Below are 20,825 nucleotides of genomic sequence, written 5' to 3'. Positions count from 1 at the left end.
TTAGCAAGGTGTATATAAATGGAACCGATTCAAAAATTATCTGATTTGTGTTTTAAATTATTGAACCCGGACACAAATTATTTGGTTTAATAGTTTGTGAGCTTTATCATACATAAATAAATATACATGGACCATTTATTTTCGAGCAATTCACGAATATGTTTTAATATCTCGAAATGAAGTCTTACTTCAAACAAATTTAAACCAAAGAATTAAGATTTTTGAGCTTCAAATCAAACTCGAATTCAAATATATCTAATTCAAACCGAATTTGAACCTTAAATTTTTTTCGTATTTGTTTCGTTTACACGCTTAATCTTGAATTATAGAATTTTAATGAAGAATAATAATAATGTTTCAGATTAAACACAAGATCCAATACCTTCATCATTTAAACAAACATGAGATGTAATTTAGCCTCACATAATGTTTTTCGGTTTCTCTAACGTTTTCATGCTCTTGAATTCACATGCATGTGTCCAGAAATAAGAGGCAACCTGTTATATAATTATGCCAGCAGTTCTCACATAACATGTTGATTTGGTATTAATAGCAACTTTGACATCAAATAACTTGGCCATCGCTTTGCTCGATTCTTATGCAGAAGCAAATTACAAAGGAACAAAAAAAAGAAAGGAAGAAGGACAAGTAAATTATTATTGTCAGAAACCAAAGTAGAAGTTACACCAGTTAAAGGACATTGAATGGTAGGTCGGTCTAATTTGTGTTCAATTTTCACTAATTCAAGTTTCCACCTTCGCTATGGCAGATGCATAACTTACACTGCTGTCTCTCATGGATTTGCACTGGCTAGACTGTTCATATCGGAGAAAACGAATCTTCATCCTTGTAGAGCTATGCTTTAACATCTAGTTGAATATGAAATATGCAAAGTAGTCATTATGGATGAAGTAAAATGCATCTTGTTAAAAAACGAACATGTATGCAGGTGCTCTTACGTGCATATCTAACTTATGAAAGTAAATGGTGAAATCGAACAGAGAGACGTAGGCTCGGTGGGAAGATGCACCGTAATTCTTATTCCCCAAAGTGATTAGGTTACAAGGTTTTAAATAAAGAAAATGAAGCGATAAGCTAAACCAATCCTAGGAATTCAAAATACAAAGATAACAAAATAAAAGATCCTATGAAACTAATTAAAGATAATAACGATCCTATTTAACAAATTAAAGATAAGATAAGATATGTTGTTCAACACTCCCCCTCAAGTTGGGTCGTATGGATTTATCATTCCCAGCTTGGAAGATAATTCAGCAAATGTGGGGCGGAACATAGCCTTTGTCAGTATGTTAGCTAGCTGAAGTTGAGAAGGAACGTAGATAACAGTGATAATCCCATCTTCAATCTTCTCGCTAATGAAGTGACGGTCTACCTCAACATGTTTCGTCCTATCATGGTGTACCAGATTCTTTGATATGCTGATGGCTGCTTGATTGTCACATAACACTTCAACCGGCGAAATTTCTTCCACTTTTAACTCTGTTAACAATCTTTTGAGCCACATCCCCTCACATATCCCAAGGGCCAATGCCCGAAATTCTGCTTCAACACTACTGCGGGCAACGACAGGTTGCTTCTTACTCCTCCATGTCACTAGGTTTCCCCACACAAATGTACAATACCATGATGTCGAACGTCGATCAGTAGTAGATCCAGCCCAGTCAGCATCGCTGTATACCCTAGTTCTTCGGTCTGTAGTCTTTCTAAATAGGATTCCTTTACCAGCGGACCCTTTGAGGTACCTCAACACGCGATATGTGGCAGCCATATGTTCCTCGGTCGGGTTGTGCATGAATTGACTGATAACACTTACCACAAATCCAATATCTGGTCGTGTATGTGCCAGATATATTAATTTTCCCACTAGTCTTTGATATCTTTCTTTGTCGACTAAGGGATGGTCCTCTTTTTCACCATTTTTGACATTCGGATCCATCGGCGTGTCTGTAGGCTTACACCCTAACATTCCTGTTCCTTGCAGAATATCAGTAACATATTTGCGTTGAGAAATAAATATGCCATCAGAAGATCTGGCTACTTCCATTCCCAGAAAATATTTTAGATGTCCGAGGTCTTTTATCTCAAATTCCCTAGTGAGGAGGAGTTTCACATGATTGATTTCTTCTATATGATCCCATGTGAGTACAATGTCATCCACATAAACAATAAGAATTGCACTTTTACCTTCCCCATAGTGTTTCACAAATAAGGTATGATCGGTCTGACATTGAGAGTAGCCATCGTTCTTTAACACTTTCATGAATCGATAAAACCAAGCTCTAGGAGATTGTTTAAGTCCATACAGGGACTTCCGCAGTCTGCACACCTTGTTAACTGGTATTTGAGATTCAAAGCCAGAAGGTATTTTCATGAAGACTTCTTCCTCAAGATCACCATTAAGAAATGCATTTTTGACATCAAGTTGGTACAATGGCCAGCCGAGGTTAACAGCGAGTGATAGGAGAACTCGGACAGTGTTGAGTCTAGCAATAGGGGCAAAGGTTTCTTGGTAGTCAATGCCATATGACTGAGTGTATGCCTTGGCTACAAGTCTAGCTTTTAGTCGTTCTATACTCCCATCAGACTTATATTTGACTGTGAAAATCCACTTGCACCCAACCGGTTTTTTCCCTGATGGAAGATCAATGATGTCCCATGTATTGTTCTTTTCCAATGCCTTTATTTCATCAAGGACAACAATTTTCCATTTTGGATCATTTAAGGCATCTTCTATAGTGGAGGGAATCTGAACCTGATCAAGATTGGAAAGAAAGGCACAATATGCAGGTGAAAACCGTTTAAATGAGACGAAGTTGCCTATAGGATGTTGTGTGCATGATCGAGTTCCTTTTCGTAGTGCAATAGGTCTTTCATCAAGGTTATCAACAAGCTCACTGTTGTTCATCATATGAGTATCAGTAAGGGTTAATTCTTGTGAGTGTGTACCTGGATTTGTCCTTGGGGAGATGTCAGCAGCAGCCTGAATTTGTGCGGGCATTTGTATAGTCTCTTGATGATGATGCTTTCTACGAGAGTATGTGTGAATTGGCTCACGGAGGTTAATATTTCTATGATCCGGAGGTGAGTCTATTGGTGTAGTAATAGATGTGAGAGGCTCTATATGAGGTATGGATGGGATTGTGGGTTTCCAGCTGCTTTGTTCATTGATGGTTGACTCCCCCTGAAAGGAAGAGCCGGGGTAGAATGGCTGAGATTCAAAGAACGTGACATCCATAGAGGTGTAGTATTGTTTGGTGGCGGGTGAGTAGCATTTGTACCCTTTCTGGCGTGGAGAATAGCCAAGAAAGATACACTTGACATCACGTGGTTCAAGTTTATTACAGAGATGTGAGTGTACGTGGACAAAGGACGAACAACCAAACACTTTAGGAATATCATATACTAAACGAGGAGAAGGATAAGTTTCTAGGAGGGTCTGGATGGGAGTTTTAAATTGCAGTATCCTTGAGGGCATTCTATTTATGAGGTAAGTGGCCGTTAATATTGCATCACCCCAATGGTAATGAGGAACATTTGAGGTAAAGAGTAATGCACGGGCAACCTCAAGAAGATGACGATTTTTTCGCTCAGAGACTCCGTTTTGTTGAGGGGTATACACACACGAGCTTTGGTGAATAATCCCATGTGTTTGTAGATAACTCCCCAATACAGAGTTGAACTAATCACGGGCCCTATCAGTGCGTAGCACACGAATATGAGACGAAAATTGGGTTTTGATCATTGAATGGAAATGTTTAAAGATCTGAGTACTTTCGGATTTATTTTTCATGAGGAAGACCCATGATAGCCGTTTGGTCATCGATAAATAAGATAAACCAGCGAGTCCCCTTAAGGTTGGGGGTATTGGATGGTCCCCAAATATCACTATGGATAAGGGAGAATGGCGAAGATGGTTTATAACAATTGGGTCTAAAAGTTGTACGAGTGTGTTTTGAGAACTGACATATATCACAATTAAATGGAATGGAAATTTTATTACGAAATAAGTCCGGAAACAATTTTTGAAGATACAATGGATTTGGATGACCTAAACGGTAGTGCCATAAAACAATATCCTTGATCTTATTAGAGCTTAAAGCGGAAACAGAGTGAGGTACTGGTTGAGGGGCAGAAGGTAGGTCCGAGGCAACATCAGTCTTGAGAATGTACAATCCCGCAGAAAGTTCAGCACTGCCAATCGTCTTCCCCGATGCTACATCCTGGAAAACACACGAATTACCCAAAAACTTAGTCAGGCAGCCAAGCTCATGATTCAGTTTACTAACAGACAGTAAATTACAAGCAAGGTCTGGCACAAACAAGACTGAATGAAGACAGATATCCTTAGTTAATTGAATGGAGCCACAACCAGTCACAGTGGATAGAGAACCATTGGCTATTCGTACTATGTTAGCCCACTGCTGAAAATTGTGAAGGTGGTTGAGGCACCCAGTCATATGATCGGATGCGCCTGAGTCGATTAACCAATAGGATGACATATCATGCTGTGAAGATGTAAATGAGGCAATACCTGAATGAGCCATATTACCGGTGCTGCTGAGAGATGGATTGGGTGTGACAGGAGGCTGTCCAAACAATTTCTGGAGAGCATCAAGTTGCTCCTTAGTGAAGGGTTGCTGCTCTGAAGTTGGAGGATCAACGGCAGCCGTGTTTCCACGTCGCTCTCTTGCTGGTTTCCAATCGGCAGGTTTCCCATGAATTTTCCAGCATGTATCCAGTGTATGTGTAGATTTTCGGCATTTAGGACACCATAGACGGCTTTGCTTGAATTGGTCAGTGCCGGGTAAATTTGGAATCACACGCATACCACTAGTAGAGTCATCGCTTGGTGGAGGGAATTGATGTTGGGCAGCCAGGGCGGATGCGTCAACAGAGGAAGGAAGATATGTCGTTGTCAACATAATCTTCCGACGGCTCTCTTCATGCCGAACAACGGAAAAAACACCTCGAAGGCTTGGTAAGGGTTTAGTGCCCAGAATTCGCCCTCGTACGTCGTCAAGTGATGGATCGAGGCCAGACAGAAATCTGAATATCCGCCGCTGCTCAACAACACCACGAAATCGGTCACCATCTGCTGGACACTCCCACTCATATACTTCGAAGAGATCTAATTGCTGCCACAAACGGGTAAGAGTATTAAAGAAATCAGTCACCGAGGACTCGCCTTGGCGAAGATCTAGCAACCGGCATTCGATAGCAAACAATTCGGAGGTATTATCTTTGCTGGAGTATGTATCTCTTACAGCGTCCCAAATTTCCTTGGCACTACGATAGAGGAGGAAATTCTCTCCTATCTCGGTTGTCATGGAATTTATTAACCAGGACATAACCATGCAATTCTCTGAATTCCACGTCCGAGATTTCGGATCCTCAGAGGCTGGACATAGTGCTTCACCAGACAAGAATGCATATTTCCCACGGCCACAAATAAAGAGTTTGACAGATTGAGACCACTGTAAATAATTCTTGCCATTCAATCGATGGTAAGTGATTGGTCCCGACGGGAAATCAATTGCCGAAGGGTTGGATTCTGGTGGCAGGGATATTTTTGGCGTTGCCATGCCGTGTTTGGTCATGTATATCCCGCTGGCTCTGATACCATGAAATCGAACAGAGAGACGGAGGCTCGGTGGGAAGATGCACCGTTATTCTTATTCCCCAAAGTGATTAGGTTACAAGGTTTTAAATAAAGAAAATGAAGCGATAAGCTAAACCAATCCTAGGAATTCAAAATACAAAGATAACAAAATAAAAGATCCCATGAAACTAATTAAGATAATAAAGATCCTATTTAACAAATTAAAGATAAGATAAGATATGTTGTTCAACAAATGGAAGGTGAGAATACACTCGAATAAACAAACATGTTCTATTTTATACCATAATATTATTCTACAAGCAAAGATGCCCCTTTTGTTATAATTCTAAAAAGGACATTAAGATACTTACGTGGAGAAAAACACTAATTGGGTGTCGTCCACAAATGGTGTTGTCCGTCTCCAAGAGATACTCCTTAAACGCATCTGGACCTCCTGTTTCTATTATATCCATGCCCATTTTATCCATTGCTTCGATAGACTTGTGGATTGCTCCATGTTTCTTGTCATAACGCATGTAGTTGAACCTAGAGTAAAAATCAAAATCATGTTATGCTTCAGTAAAATACGTGAAAGGACACGTTCATTTAATAAAGCCATACAAACATGAGCGATTAAAAAGATAATCTGCAAGATTTCAAATTTTATGCACATTTTCATCTAATAATCCAAGTTGGGGAAATAAAAAATAAAGGAAAAGGCTGCTTGCATGAGATTCAAGGAAATAAAAGTTGAAAATTAACATAAAGTTGCATGAGCACCTTGACATCATTATCGAAAAGTTATGTAAACCCCAATCGCTACAGTCTCCCTGCTCAAGGAATCCAACTTCGCATTATATCTTGACTGGACTGTCGGCTGTACATGTCACCCCCCTCTCCCTAAACAATATTCAGGTGGGATTTTGGAAAACTACCTTGATAATTTTGTATGATGAATTATGGAGTAAAAATCTAACTAATCATACAAACACAAAATATAATACAAGTCGTCATATTTTACACATGGCATACCTTTACCAATTCGATAGGAACTTCTATTCCATAAAAAATGTTATAGTTATAATAAAAGAGTCAGAGACTCTAGCAGAACTGACAATGAGACTACTATAGAACATGTTCATCATTAACACGATAAAGAACAGATCAAAAATAAAAATCAGGAATGCAACATACCGGGATCCCCAATGACAAAAGTCAGAAGAGACAGAGAAGAAATTTGTTGGGTCATCCACATACTTTGCCAACAACCGACCATACATGGCTTCATTTTCAGCACTAAGAGCACCAACTAAGATGGGCACAATCTTTACAGAATACCTGTTCAAATTCTTCAATATATTACCACAAAAAATTAATAGTAATAAAAAAGACGTGCATCATAAAAATAGAAGAGAGGGAATAGTAAGCCCAATTGTGATTCACCACAATCATACCCCTGGAATACTTGAACTAAATATGGTAAGTGCATTTCCATGCTATGTTCAGCCTCGTCAACATGAAGATCCATCAATTCGAACTTTCCTGTGGCTTTTAGCTCCTCGATGACTGGCACAAACACCAAGCAAAAACTAAAATGAGTGTCAATGAAACCAACATTAAAAAGAATATCTTGGGAAAAAAAATTACTATAGAACTACTTAGAGAACCTATTGGTAAGAACAATTCATGATTACTCATTGCATCACGTCAATCCAACCACATTCCATTTTAGTGAAATTGGGGACATATCATGATGCAAAAGGTCCCATGAAATTTATTTTAAAAGAAAATTCTAAGACAAAGACATAATGGCAGTTTTTCTGAGATCCACGGTAGAATTAAAGCTACACTAGGGTCTAGGTTCAGTCACTATACCTTCTTGATCAATAGGTAGGTCTCCTATTGGTGTCTTGTAGACCGTGGCTTTTGAGAGTGCACATTTGGGAGTGTAATAGTGGTGAGATGGGCCGAGAAGAAAAACCCGAGAACTGCCAAGAAAAGAGGTATTTATACGCTTAGGAAGAGAGGAAGCTTGAGCTATAAAAACCAATGATATATGACGAAAGAGTGAAAAGTTCACATGTTTGCAGGGTCTATGTTTCCAAATGCATAGGCTGCTGCTCGACCAGAATATGAATAACCTGCATGACTAGTGAGTTCAAAACACCACCCAAACTTGTGTCAGAACTGTTGCATATGATTACACAAAAAGAACATTGATATTAAAGACTTACGGTGCAATTACACCTCTTATGTCAGGAGATTTGGCCAAGCCGGAAGACCTAAGCCAACCATCAAGCTCTTCGGCTAATTTTGTAGCTAAAACATTATAAAGGAAACCTAAGATCGACACTTCTCTGAAGATAGCAAATATATTATATCAAATACAAGTTATATGTACATTTTTTCACTTGGATCAATACCTCTCCATTAAACTATTATTTTCATGATTCACAAGTAAATGAACTTTGTAAGTAAAAGCATATATTATCTAAACAGAAACCATAAGAAGGCCACAATCACAGTGAACAACCAGATGATGAGAGAAAACCATCAGGGCCTATATAACATCCATTTATTTTTAACAATCCTACGCGGAATCCATATCTTTTAATAATCCCATGCAGCCCTTAAACTTCTAGGTTGAAGTCATATTATAGCTAAATTACGCAAAAACAATCATGCATCCCAATTGTCGCAATCATTTTACCTAACTACTTACTAAATTCCGTAAACAGGTATCGATAACGCAACCAAAAGATTGGTGACTTCAATTTGGAATATATGAACGAATCCTAACCAATGAACAAAAAAAATCATGCCTTAGAATAATTGACTCAAGAAGGCATTTTTCTGCCACGAAACATTAAAAATATGAACTCTTTCATTATTTCCTAGGTGAAAAATTATCACCGAGCTATTTTCGATAAATTTTAACCAACAATAAAAATTTTAAAAACAAAAAACTGAGTAAAAGTGGGAGAGGCGATGTGGGTAATCTAGATGTAAGAAAATGAAGTGGAATTTAGGGTACATACGATTGTCGGTGTACCATGAACCGGCGTGAGACGCTCTTCTGATCTTCTCCATGTCGCCAAAAGCCCTAATGATTCTCCCGATGGTCAGCTAAGTTCGATATTCCGACGCAAAGTGACCCGATCACTTTTACTCCCTTCTGCTACAATTTTCTGGGAGAGTTTATGTGATGCGGCCACCGCAATGGACCGTCAGCATATCTTATTATTATTATTATTATTACATATTCCAAAAATCCTAAAACAAAAATTATTTCAAGATATCGAATTCTATATATAAAAAAAAGTTAATTTGATGGTAGCTCTTACCCAAACGTATTTGAATGTATTCACATATATATGAGAAGATATTAAATGATATAAATATTTTTTGATATAATAATTTTTTATAATACTATTTAAATTTAAATATATTCATTACATTATATCAATAATTTTGTAAAAATATTCAAGCACTCATACTTATAACATTTAATCATTAATTACATTAAAAACCCATCATACATCGTACAAGTAACATAATAATACTGATAAATTATCTCAAAACAAATGCAAAATAGTAGTTGAGATGGTGGATAAAAATACACTTACCATATTTCTTTCTTTTTTTTTTTCATCTCTCGAATAACAACATTGAGTATAGTTTGATTTGATAATATATTATGTGTGTGCTGATATAACTATAATTATTGTGAGAATTTGATGAAACATAATATATAATCATTTAATGTCCTGTCATTCGTTTCGAATAATACTTAAAATGATTGAATGTCTTCGTTCCAATGACTCGACTTCGTAATCATGGCTTCAAAATAAGCTCTTGTAACTAGGGCAACTCCGAATCCTCTTTTAGTGTGCTCAACAAATGTTTGGTCAAATCCAATATCCCCGTTCTTGTTTATTTTTCTAAGCAACATTTTTTAATTTATTTTTCAACAAATGACAACGGCTAGATTTGAGAATTTCTATAGCTAAAACATTTATTTGGCTGGGAATTTGCTTAGACGCATTTACTTCAAACATACTTGCATGGTTATGTGGTATTTTTCTGAGGTATTTCACTAATTTGGTTCTTGACATTGTTTAAATATTTTTTTGTTTATGTTAAATTTAGAGTAACAACTTATATTTGAGGTTTGTAATCGATGTGATTTGATTTCGAGTAACCGAGTAAAATCACCTTTCATATCTATTGCATATTTGTATAATTTTATATACTTTCAAAGATGACTAATATTTTCGAGGAATCTTAAACCATTTAGAATTTATAGTATGTTGAGGTTATTGGGTTTGAATCGTTCTTGTATTGATAGATATGAACACGCTTTCATATAAAATCTTGTATTATTCATTTCAGAAGAAAATGAAAATTATTTTATTTTCTTCTGGAAAAATCTTGACGCGTATCACTCACCGTTTTTGTTGTTTGTGTTAATTTAAGTAATGTAATTGACATTATTATTGATATTCTAAATACGATCCAAAATTTATAAAATATTATTTTATTTGACTTCGATCATCGTTTAATCTATGATTCAAATAACTTCAATCAATCTTACGTATGATATAACCGCATCTAAATTTGGATCAGAGACTAATCACGAGGAAGACTATCATCTCAAGACTAGTCGGACCAAGTTCAGATATTTGAGTTTTACCACGTTAAAAATAAATAAATAACCGACATATGAAACTATTGAAAGAACTAAGAATGGCGGCCAACGGGTTCTTGGCTTTTCATTGGCCTCACTTTGGGTTTACCAACCAAACAGGCCTTTATTATTTCTCATCTGATTTAGCAAAATCTGTAATCCAAAAAAAAATAAAAATTATAAATTTAAATGCCAAATCAGAGGTCTTGACATACCTCTCCAGTCTCTGCTCTTCCTCCTCAGCTCCACCACTGCTCTGTTGGCCTGTGATTATTTTAAATCAACGGCCAACTATATAGAAGATCGTGCTTCACTGGGTTTGTTTGTTATTTTTTTAAATTTTTTTTAGTATATTCTTTTTACTTTTCATGTGTGTGTCTGTGTTGTTTCGTGGACTGTTTTTCTCGGGTTATCGAAGTTTATTGTTATTTCCCCACTTCTGTAATGGGTTGTCAAAAAGCTCGGATATTGGCTTTCTGAGTTTCTATTTAGAGTAGTTTAATTTGGTGATCAGATTTTGTTAGGGAGAATAATTAATTATTCAAGAATCCATATTTTATTTTTCTTTGTTTACTGCTGCGAGATTTGAGGTATGGTTGTTTATGAATGAAAACGGATGGAACTTCGTCTAGTTGAGTGTTTTTATGTCGGGAGAAAAGAGAAAGCATCATGGTTATTTTGGGTGTTTGGATACTGATGGGTGGGTGTTTTCTATATAAAGCCGCAGCATTTTATCCTTTAGACTAAAGGGTATTCATTCCATAAGTTATACAGCGTTGCAATTCAGAGATATGGTCATTCTGGTGTTAAGTTATGTTCACTTGAACCCTAGAGAAATAGAGATAGGGTTGACAACCTAAAACACGATTCTTGTGAAAATGATTTCGAAAATATAACTGTCATTACCAATTGAATTTATTTTCTATTCAAATTGTGTGGTGGGATGATTGGATCAGTTCACAGTATGTTCAGGAAGGGCAGTTCAGCATCACTGTTCTTTGCATTAAAATTGAGCGATCAGGGAATTCATTTTTTCTCGGTTGATTTGAAATGAGTCGGATGAAGACTGGAATTTCCTATCATTGTAAACATAGGGGGTTAAGTAACATCATGTTTTGCCGCCAAATGTTTATCGAGTATTTCTCGCCTTCTATGAAACATGTAAAATTTTTGTATTACGTAAATATGCGTGATTTACTTTTTCCTTGCTACTTTTTTGGTTCTATTGTCGGGGCTGGCTTGAGTTAATTTTTTTGTAGTTTCAACTTTTCCATTTGTTGCGTTCAAATCTTTTTATCAAGACATCTAAACGTAGCTGATTTCAGGCTGTCATATCTTCAATTGATGGGAAGTAAGAGCGTTGAGCGCACAGATAGATCCCATAATGACGTGGCTGGGTGTTCTGAAACTACCGTTGAAATTAAGATCAAGACTTTGGATTCTCAAACTTTCACTCTGCGAGTGGATAAATGCGTAATCTATATTTCCCTCATGCTAAGATCTTTTGTTATTTCAATTTTGTATGCTTGTGCACCTGCACCTATGTCCGTCTTTTACTCTTTTCCTTTATTCACCCACGTGTTTTATGTGTGCCCCCACACATATGATCCTAAAGCTGTTTTGAGTTACCATATTTCTTCTTTTTGCTCTACTAAAATTGCATTTATCATTTTAATAGTTATAAACTTCGTTGGTTTCTGATGGCACTATCCCATATTATACTGACGTGGATAATTTTCTCCTAGATTTTCTATTTAATTATTTAAAGGGATGGTTGCGTACTTTATCTTGTGGGGTGACCGGCAAGCAATCTGTGTGTTATTGAAATAAAATTTAGAGTTTGTCGTGCATTCATGGTCTGAGAAAATAGACTAGTGCGTTATGATTTTTGAATTTCAGCAAGTAGGATGAAAATGGTTTTTACTGTTTCTGTGAAGACAAGGAATCTGTGGTGGGATATGAAGGCACAAGTTATTTCTATTTAATTTTGTATCTTAAGCTGTTCGCCGGATATATTGTAGCGAGGCTCATGCATTGATATGCATTAGTAGGGCTAGGGGTGAGAAATTCGGTTTGGTTCGGTTTTGATAAAAACTCGAATAAAACCAAGTGCAATGATTTTACTTAATGAAACCAAACCATTAATAGTTAAAATCTATACTAAACCAAATCTAAATTTTCAGTTGAGTTAGGTTGGGATGATTGATTTTAAATTTATATTTTTTTCCATGTGAAATATTTTAATTATTTTAAACTTAATTTAAATTTTGTAAACTAGCTATTATAGACAAACAAATATCAATATTTACATAGATATTAAAGTATTTAACATATATTATATGACGATGACATTATAAATTTAGAATAAAAAATATAAATCCTCAAAATGAATTATGTTAGTTTCAAAAGAAACTCCACAATCATCCGGTATCACCTATATTAATATATTTATCTTAAAAAATAGTAAATAAAAACATTAATTAGATTTGAAAATGAAGCAAAACCAATTACGACAAATTAAATTTCTATAATTGAAAAATTATGATAAATTATGTTTTAATTAAAGCCTGTATATATTTTTTTGAATTTACAAAGTCGGTTTTGCTGATTTTAAAACTGATCGAAACCATGAAATCAATCCAAACCGATGATCCTCCTAAGTAGGGTCACTGCGATGATACTTAGGCATGTTGTCACTGACTAGAAATTGAGAATATAGTTGGACATAATGATTTCAAATTATTCTTAGTTTCTTAATTTGTACACTGGTTGCAGGTTCCTGTTCCTGAACTTAAGGAACACATTGCTTCTTTAACTGGTGTTCTGTCTGAGCAACAACGCCTTATATGCCGTGGAAAAGTTTTGAAGGACGATCAGCTTCTCTCTGCTTACCGTATCCTTTGAAGTTTTGATTTGTGTGTCTTTGCTTTGAGTTGTAGGAAGGGCTCTTTTTCCTTTCGATTGTTGATCTTTTTCTATTGTTTGTTTATTTGTCTTTCAGTGTACGAGGCAATGAAAAATCTACATGAATTATTCTCTCCCAGGCAAAGAAAGATGAGAGAATTGTTGTTTGCTGTTACATTGTGAGATTGCTATGGCTTAGTTGAGTCTTTGACTCTTGTTGTTGGTCTTTGTTTGGATTTATATAAACATATGAGATATGTCATATGTGTAAACATTTGGGAATGATGATTCTTTTCAAGGGACTCAACAGGAAAGTCCTTTGAAAGAGTATGGATTCCTACTCAGGTTCTAAGGAAATAACTTATGTAAATATTTGTTTTGCTTATAGAATGTGAATACTATTAAGCTTAATAATTATTGTATTTCACATTCATCTGGGAATATCTGTATGATTTACACTCTAAAATTGAGCATTTTTTTCAACTTAATAGATGAAATTTAGTTTAGATAAACATTTATTGGAAATATTTGTTGTTTTAGCTGATATATTTTCTATTGCATTTCTTTTATTATATAGAACCATGCGAGCCTTCACTACAAGTGGAAATTTTATCACTTTAGCGAACATTGTGTTCTCTAATATCATCATTTGAAGGAATAACATATTACCTTAATCCACATAGCACATGCTTGAAAGAAAGCAAGACTAATAATTGTTGCATAATATACAAACAATATTAGTTTTGCTTGTAAACTTATATTAGAAACCGCCTTGCTATTAAGATTTTATCATAATCTTCTTAGTTGACCTGGAGTAAGGATCAAACTGATTTCATGTAGCGCCCTTACCCGAGCCACTACTAAACAGACTAATCAGTATGAAAAATTTAAACTTGATAGAAACAATTAAACACCGGAAACCAAATAACTTAATCATCTTACAACCAAACGAAAACAGAACAATAATATCAGTCTTAAATATTAATACGATCATATCGAAAACATAATACTGCACGAAATACGAGAAACCAAACAAAACCTCCACTAAATCCCCACCAAAAACCCAACTATTCTAGCCACTGCCCTGGTCGTCCGAACTGTCCAACCTAAGACCTGCCCCGTGAAATAGGGTGCCCAAGATGAAAACAAGGACGTGAGCGATAATCGCCCACTACGAGAATGTACGAGCATACAAACTGATACGATGCATGTGAAATGCAAAATGCTTGAGTTACAAGTATCAAGTCAATAATCAAATGCTCAGTCTAGAGGCGTCGAAGTGTGTAGTCTTTGATCTGCCCTTGGCAAGTTGTGGCTTCCACACTCACCATCATAGCGCAGGTCCCGTCAGACACCGTAGCTCTCGATGCCCAACCGTCCACAATACAGAACATGGCTGAGTGGCCCCAACAAACGAGTTATATTTCCAAAGATATCAGGGCAACATGATATGGCATGCATAATATGCCAACGCATTAAACCATGTATCATGCAAAAGATAAAAATGCAGCATATAAGTGTGTGTACTACGCTCGGATATCTCGGTCAGTACATCACGTACCTCACTAAAACAATCTGACAGAAAGTTTACTCCTCCGAACCTAACAATACCAACGTAATGAGATCACTATCAGGCCAGATCCTGAATTACCAAACATGATTGAAGTTCTTCCTAATGATCATTAATCACTATTTAAGACTTCAGGATTATATTTGTCTCTGTCGTCAACCCGCTGATGATGTCTCGATTTGCGTGTCCCGGTTCACCGATTCCTCCTCGAGTCGAAACTAGCTTCGAAGCTTCCCGACATTAAACTGCCCTATAAAATAGCTAGAAAACCTAAGCTATATGGCTAGAACTCGAGAGAGAGCAATTGAGGGAAAGTGGTATAAGAAACAAATGAAATCAACTTCTATTTATAGGCTGCATCTGGACTAGCTCAGAAGATCCGAAAATTAATCTTATCTACCACGTGTTATAATCTCATTCGTCTAGTTGGATTCTCGGGATAATGTAATCTGAAATAGATTGGGTGGTCAATTTTAAATTCGATGGATCTCAACAGGTTGAATCCAAATTATCAATTCCTTGATAATACTTAATTAACAACTCCTTAATCATCTCTTAATTAGTACTTCGTTCCAAATAAGGATTCGGGTCAATACGTTTCAATTCAGGCAAAAGTTGGTTCAATCTGTTTATCCATGGTCCAATCAATGGGTTGTAAATGCGATTTTTATTTCAAACAAATTAGAAGTTTTATTATCTTTCCAATATATTTGTTCAAGGACAATGTTCTTGGTTATGAGCATAATTGATACTAAAAAAATAATTGAGCTGTTGGAATGAAGAAATATCTCCACAAGTTTGTAGTACTTGAATCGCTTGGTTTGTATTTATTCTGTGAATATGTGTTTATCATATTCGTTTATACTTGAGTGAGAATCTGAGAGGGTGCTTTCTTTATCATTCATCTTTTGCTTGAGTTCCTTAATGCATGAATCTGTAGATGTAGAAGATGGTCACACCCTGCACCTGGTAGTGAGACAACCAGTTGCTGCATCTCCGGAGAGTTCATTTGATCTTCCAGGTTTGGTTTAGTATACATTTTATCCAATAGATCAATCATCACATAGGTGGTACAAATTCCTCACTTTGAGGTAAAAAATTGCTTCATGTATTGTGCTTGCACAATCCTTGTCCCCCTAGAATTATGGATTTTACATGATCAGTTTAGTTAGTGTGAACACAATGGTGCATTTGCTTGGGAAGTGGGGACATCACATTCTGGAAACATGATAAAGGTGTTTCATTATTTCAATTATCATAATTCTTGGAACAAGATGTGAAAGCCCTTGTCTCCTGCAGGATTTGATTGTTGTTGGTTAGCATGACTAAATTATGATTATTGGGAATTGATTTGGGAATATTGTTATTAAGATAATCATTTGTATTTATTTGAATTTGCTTTTATTCAGTTTCTAAATTAGAGTAATGTTGTTTAAACATACCGATGAGCATTATGAACTGATTTTGTAGTCATGGATGCATGATCTAACAAAGCAGAAACGCAATATGACCTTGATTACTAAGTGTGGCTAAAATAATTAGAGAACCTTTCTATTCCTTGATAAAATCTGTAACAACCATGTAGCTTTAAGCTTATTCTAATCAAATCAATAGTCATTGTGAAGCAAGCTGCTTCAAACACCACCTTAGTTTTATGCCAACGGCACTAATCGAAACCAATGATCAAACAGCGTCTCTATTGAGAACATTGTGAGTTCAACCTGATAACCTACTCCGTTTGTCTCAGTACTATCGTGCAAACAATTTTATTTGGCTTCATGAGCCCTAATTGAGGCGAATTTCTTGTGACACATTGATGTTTACTGCTATAGGTCTTCTTTAAGTTCAGTTTTTCATTCTGTTTGTGCTATATCTAAAGGCTATTCTCAAGCTTCTCTCTCTCTCTCTCTCTCTCTCTCTCTCTCTCTCTCTCTCTCTCCAGCAACTGATCCAACGATAGGAACGGGGCTTAATCCTGGCAATCAAGAAGGTCCTGGTATGGTTGTTGGAACCTTCAACTTATCAGAGCAGGGAGATGGAGCATTTCCTGATCTCAATCGGGTAAATATATGAATATTCACTAGATTATATGAACTATAATTCTCTAATATACATATATATTTCTGGTGGGGTGCTTTATAGATTGTCTCAGCTGTTCTGAGTTCGTTTGGAATCCCAAGGTCTGGAAATGGTGGCGAAGGAATTGATCTTAATGTGAGTTTGAATGCTTGACTATTAGCACTCTTTTCTGAGCTATGCTAGTTTTGATTCAATGCCATCTTTATTTGAGTGTTCTTCTGAGAGAACGCTCGATTTTTATTGATTTTTTCGTCTTTCTCTTGGACAGCTACTGCCTTCGGAGCGGCTTTCGACTGTGCCCAGTGATGGTGGTCTTAGAAATTCTAGAAGAATGCTGTCTGACCAATTAGGTGCTGCATCTGTTCCATTGGAAGCTATGCAGCCACCGGTAGCACTCATATTTAATCAGTTCTTATAGCACACAGTTCAAATGTTGATACTTCAAACAAACAAATCAATATCGTGTTGTGTTTTTGATAAATGAATGTCTAATTACTCCTCTCCCTGTATTAATCTTTGAAGAAAATGACAATGTTTCTTGCAGATAATACCAGATTCATTGACTACTTTGTTACAGTACTTAAGTCATTTGCGGCAAGAATTTACTGCCAATGGTGTGGAACTCTCCTCGATTGAAACTTGTATTTCTTCCATTTTGTTCCATCAACTTTTCTCATCCTCAAGTGTTTGAGTTTTTGACTTTCCAGCCGGTGGACAAATTACAAATTTTGGAAATACTTGTTTTTCTGAGCGTGATGGACATGAATTAGACATTACTATACGTTCTAATGAGACCAGAGGGCTTCTGACACCAGAGTCCTTGGCAGAAGGTGATTACATCTACCAGACAACTGCTTGTTGGCCAAGCCACTGAATGCTTATCGGTATGTGAAACCTGGTAACTGTGAATTGATAGATATAAATCAAAGAAGGGTTCTCCAGTGATCATCAAATATGACAAACATAACACTTGTCGTGGTTAGAGATTTGTGCTTCTATAACTCTGTCTTCAACTGCAGCAACTTGCTGGACAACTGCAGTGTCACACAAATGTTACTGATCCATTAGAGCGGTCAAGAATTCAATCTAATGCTATAAGATCAGGAGCTCTTTTCCAAAATTTAGGGTCTTTATTGCTTGAGCTTGGCAGGGCAATAATGACTCTGAGGATGGGTCAAACACCTGTATGTTTATCTACTACCTGGATTGATTGAACATTTACGTTTTGTGGTATCATAGTGTCTGTTTTAGCTTATAGAGGTAGCTTCATAAAAAGTTATTAGTTTAAAAGTTGCCCTCCATCTAACGAGGATTATTCATTCCGTCCTCAGGCTGATGCAATGGTAAATTCTGGGCCCTCTGTTTTTGTATCCTCAACGGGGCCCAATCCTATCATGGTTCAGGTGGTATTTGGTTGAACAAGTTTTCCTCCCATTGTTTGTGCTATAAGATTTGTTCACCCTCTCCTTTATTTACCAACTACAGCCCCAGCCCTTGCAACCAGGAGCAAGTTTTGGTTCAGTTCCAGTTGGTACTGCTCAACAGGGTTCTGGATTAGCTGCAGGCTCTGGTGGTTCTGGATCTCTCCCTCGAAATATTGACATCAGAATACGAACAGGTGCTGTAGAAATTCCAGTTCAATGGAGTTTTTCTTGACAACTTCTGGAAATGCTTGATTTGAATTGCTTCACATATTTATTTATTGTTTTTAAATCAGGTTCAGTGTTTCCTCGAAGAGATACAACTGGGTCGCAGCCTCACGTGCAAGGTGCTCCAATGTCTTCGAATAATGTAAATTCTGGTCCACAAGAGCCTGCGGGATTTGATTCAAATTCAAGCAACAGGGAGCCCCAATCGCGGGCAATTCCTGTTAGAACTGTAGTGACCGCGGTTCCTGCAGCTGTTGGGCGTGGTGCTGATTCATCTCATAGTTCAATAGGAATATTGTATCCAGTCTTGGCAAGAGTTCAGCAAGTAACTACAGGAAATCCAAATGGTGCAATAGCTTCCCAAGCATTGGATCCAGATCATGCTCCTGTTGGCAACACCCAACAACCTATATCTGTTTCTGCTCCACAACAGGGAAATGATGGACTGACTGGGGGTAGTGGTAAGCCTGTAATTTTTTTTAATTAACTGGTTATTGCTGTGAGGTTGTCTGTTTATGGATTGTTTTAATCATGTCAATAAATCAATATAAACAATCTAACTCTGTGATTTTATGAGAGGTAATTTTACCTGTGAATTAAATGATTTATGTATTGTTGGGTTATTTACTTTAGCACAACTTTCAGGCATTAGCAATTCAGCTGGAGAAGTGATTGCTGGTCAAGAATTCTCTACTCAGATCCAGGGTGGACTTGAGCAGCTGCTGAGGACAATATTTCCCGGGGAGAATGCCAATCCCCCGAGTTCAGGTTTGATTCCAGATCCTAGTGAATTAAGAAGGCAGGATGTTGAATCAGCAGCGGCAGCAGCAGCACCAACCGTGAGCGAAGAAGGAATACGATTATCTAATATACTTCGTCAGTTAATGCCCATGATTACTGAGAACGTTGGAATTTCTTCTGTTCAAACACAGGTGACAGACATATCCACTCCAAGGGAATTTAATTTTAAATCCTTCTAGAGCCTAAAGTCGAGACAATCTCAATGCCTCTTTGTTTTCTCACCGAGATTGTTGTTTTAATTCGTGTGGCACTTGCAGGCTGATGCAAACCAGGATGAGGAGGTTTCTTCCAGCCATGAGCGCACCTGCCCACCCGAATTAGCACAAAGATCAAAACGACAAAAGGTATGATTGATTCACGCCGATTCACTTGTTTGCTAACACTAATAGCTCGTATGATGAATGTTTTGTAATGATATGATACAGAGGGAGTGAACATAACGTCCAGTGGGTGCTTTGATGAAGAGAGATGATAGATGTTGTATGACTAGTTTTGGATATGAAGGCCAACCCTTTGGCAGTTGGCTCATAGCTATTGCTTGTTCTTTATAATTCACATGGAAAGGTGGCCTTGAATTCTTCTCCCTTATTATTTTTATCCGTGGATTCTTTGGTACCCGACCTGCGAATTTTTTCTATAATATTAATAATAATAATAATAATATATTCTTTATTTTATTGGTTTATTGACTCTTGTGACATCAACAAGGATCAGCATTACTTCATCCTCATTCGAATTATTAATTTGTTGTTTTAGTTTGTGTTTTTTTGTTTTTTTATGTGTTTTTTGTTTTCATTTTAAATTGCAGTATGACTTTTCATTAATTTGTATAATTATAATATTATTCATATTTGAAAAGATGATTGTACAAGCACTAGTCATTTGTTGGTACATTAATGTTATATTAACAGGTACTTTCTTGTGAGACGGTCTCACGAATATTTATCTGTGAAACGAGTTAACTTTATCGATTTTTATAATAAAAAGTAACACTCTTAATATAAAAATTAATATTTTTCATGGATGATCCAAATAAGATATCTGTTTCACAAAATATGATCTGTAACACAAGTTTGTCTATATTAAAAATCTCGATTCAACAACAGCTACATTATTTACATTCTTTTTATAAATGCTGCGTGGGTCGATGTCTCGATCCGCCGTCCTAATTACATTCTTTTAATTTAATCCTCATTACCTTCATAATCATTGTTATTATAGTAATAATAATTATTATTATAAAAAAATATAAATATATAAATCATCTAAAACTCTAAATTTTTTTTTAAAAAAAGAAAACTTTATAGTCCTGCTTCATGTTAAAAAAATCCGATTTTCTATGTGGAACGTTTAAATATTATTATTATTGTTATCTAGATTATATTATCATAGAAGAATAGTTTTTAAAAATACAAATTATCACAGTTAAATAATAAATTTAAATTTTTATGGAATATTCTATATATATATATATATAAACGAAACTAAATATTTTGGGCCTTGTTTGAGCCCAAT

The 20,825-nt window shown here is 36.2% G+C and overlaps 2 protein-coding genes across 2 annotated transcripts; one reads left to right on the top strand and one right to left on the bottom strand.

Annotated features, from left to right (window-relative positions):
* Positions 1–631: 631 nt before the first annotated feature.
* Positions 632–8,866, bottom strand: LOC142555405 (uncharacterized). The gene is made up of 8 exons (XM_075666255.1): positions 8,659–8,866; positions 7,855–7,939; positions 7,701–7,769; positions 7,496–7,608; positions 7,075–7,186; positions 6,815–6,958; positions 5,992–6,166; positions 632–869 (listed from the first exon to the last, which is right to left on the bottom strand). The coding sequence occupies exons 1-8, from the start codon at positions 8,708–8,710 to the stop codon at positions 744–746; spliced, it is 876 nt and encodes a 291-aa protein (XP_075522370.1). The 5' UTR covers positions 8,711–8,866; the 3' UTR covers positions 632–743.
* Positions 8,867–10,386: 1,520 nt separating this feature from the next.
* On the top strand, positions 10,387–19,995 carry LOC142555401 (ubiquitin-like domain-containing protein CIP73). Its single transcript, XM_075666250.1, is given in 17 exon segments — positions 10,387–10,624; positions 11,633–11,780; positions 13,083–13,200; positions 15,722–15,802; positions 16,724–16,842; positions 16,924–16,995; positions 17,129–17,248; positions 17,405–17,474; positions 17,568–17,689; positions 17,691–17,744; positions 17,880–18,044; positions 18,192–18,263; positions 18,346–18,478; positions 18,578–18,970; positions 19,155–19,441; positions 19,568–19,654; positions 19,736–19,995. Coding segments are annotated over 16 exon segments (2,031 nt in total). The 5' UTR covers positions 10,387–10,624; positions 11,633–11,651; the 3' UTR covers positions 19,745–19,995.
* The last annotated feature ends 830 nt before the right edge of the window (positions 19,996–20,825 follow it).

This window comes from Primulina tabacum, chromosome 9 (assembly GCF_025594145.1).
Source record: "Primulina tabacum isolate GXHZ01 chromosome 9, ASM2559414v2, whole genome shotgun sequence".
Lineage (NCBI taxonomy): Eukaryota > Viridiplantae > Streptophyta > Magnoliopsida > Lamiales > Gesneriaceae > Primulina > Primulina tabacum.
Note: the sequence above shows the minus strand (reverse complement) of the source record. Positions and strands in the feature narration are given on the sequence as shown.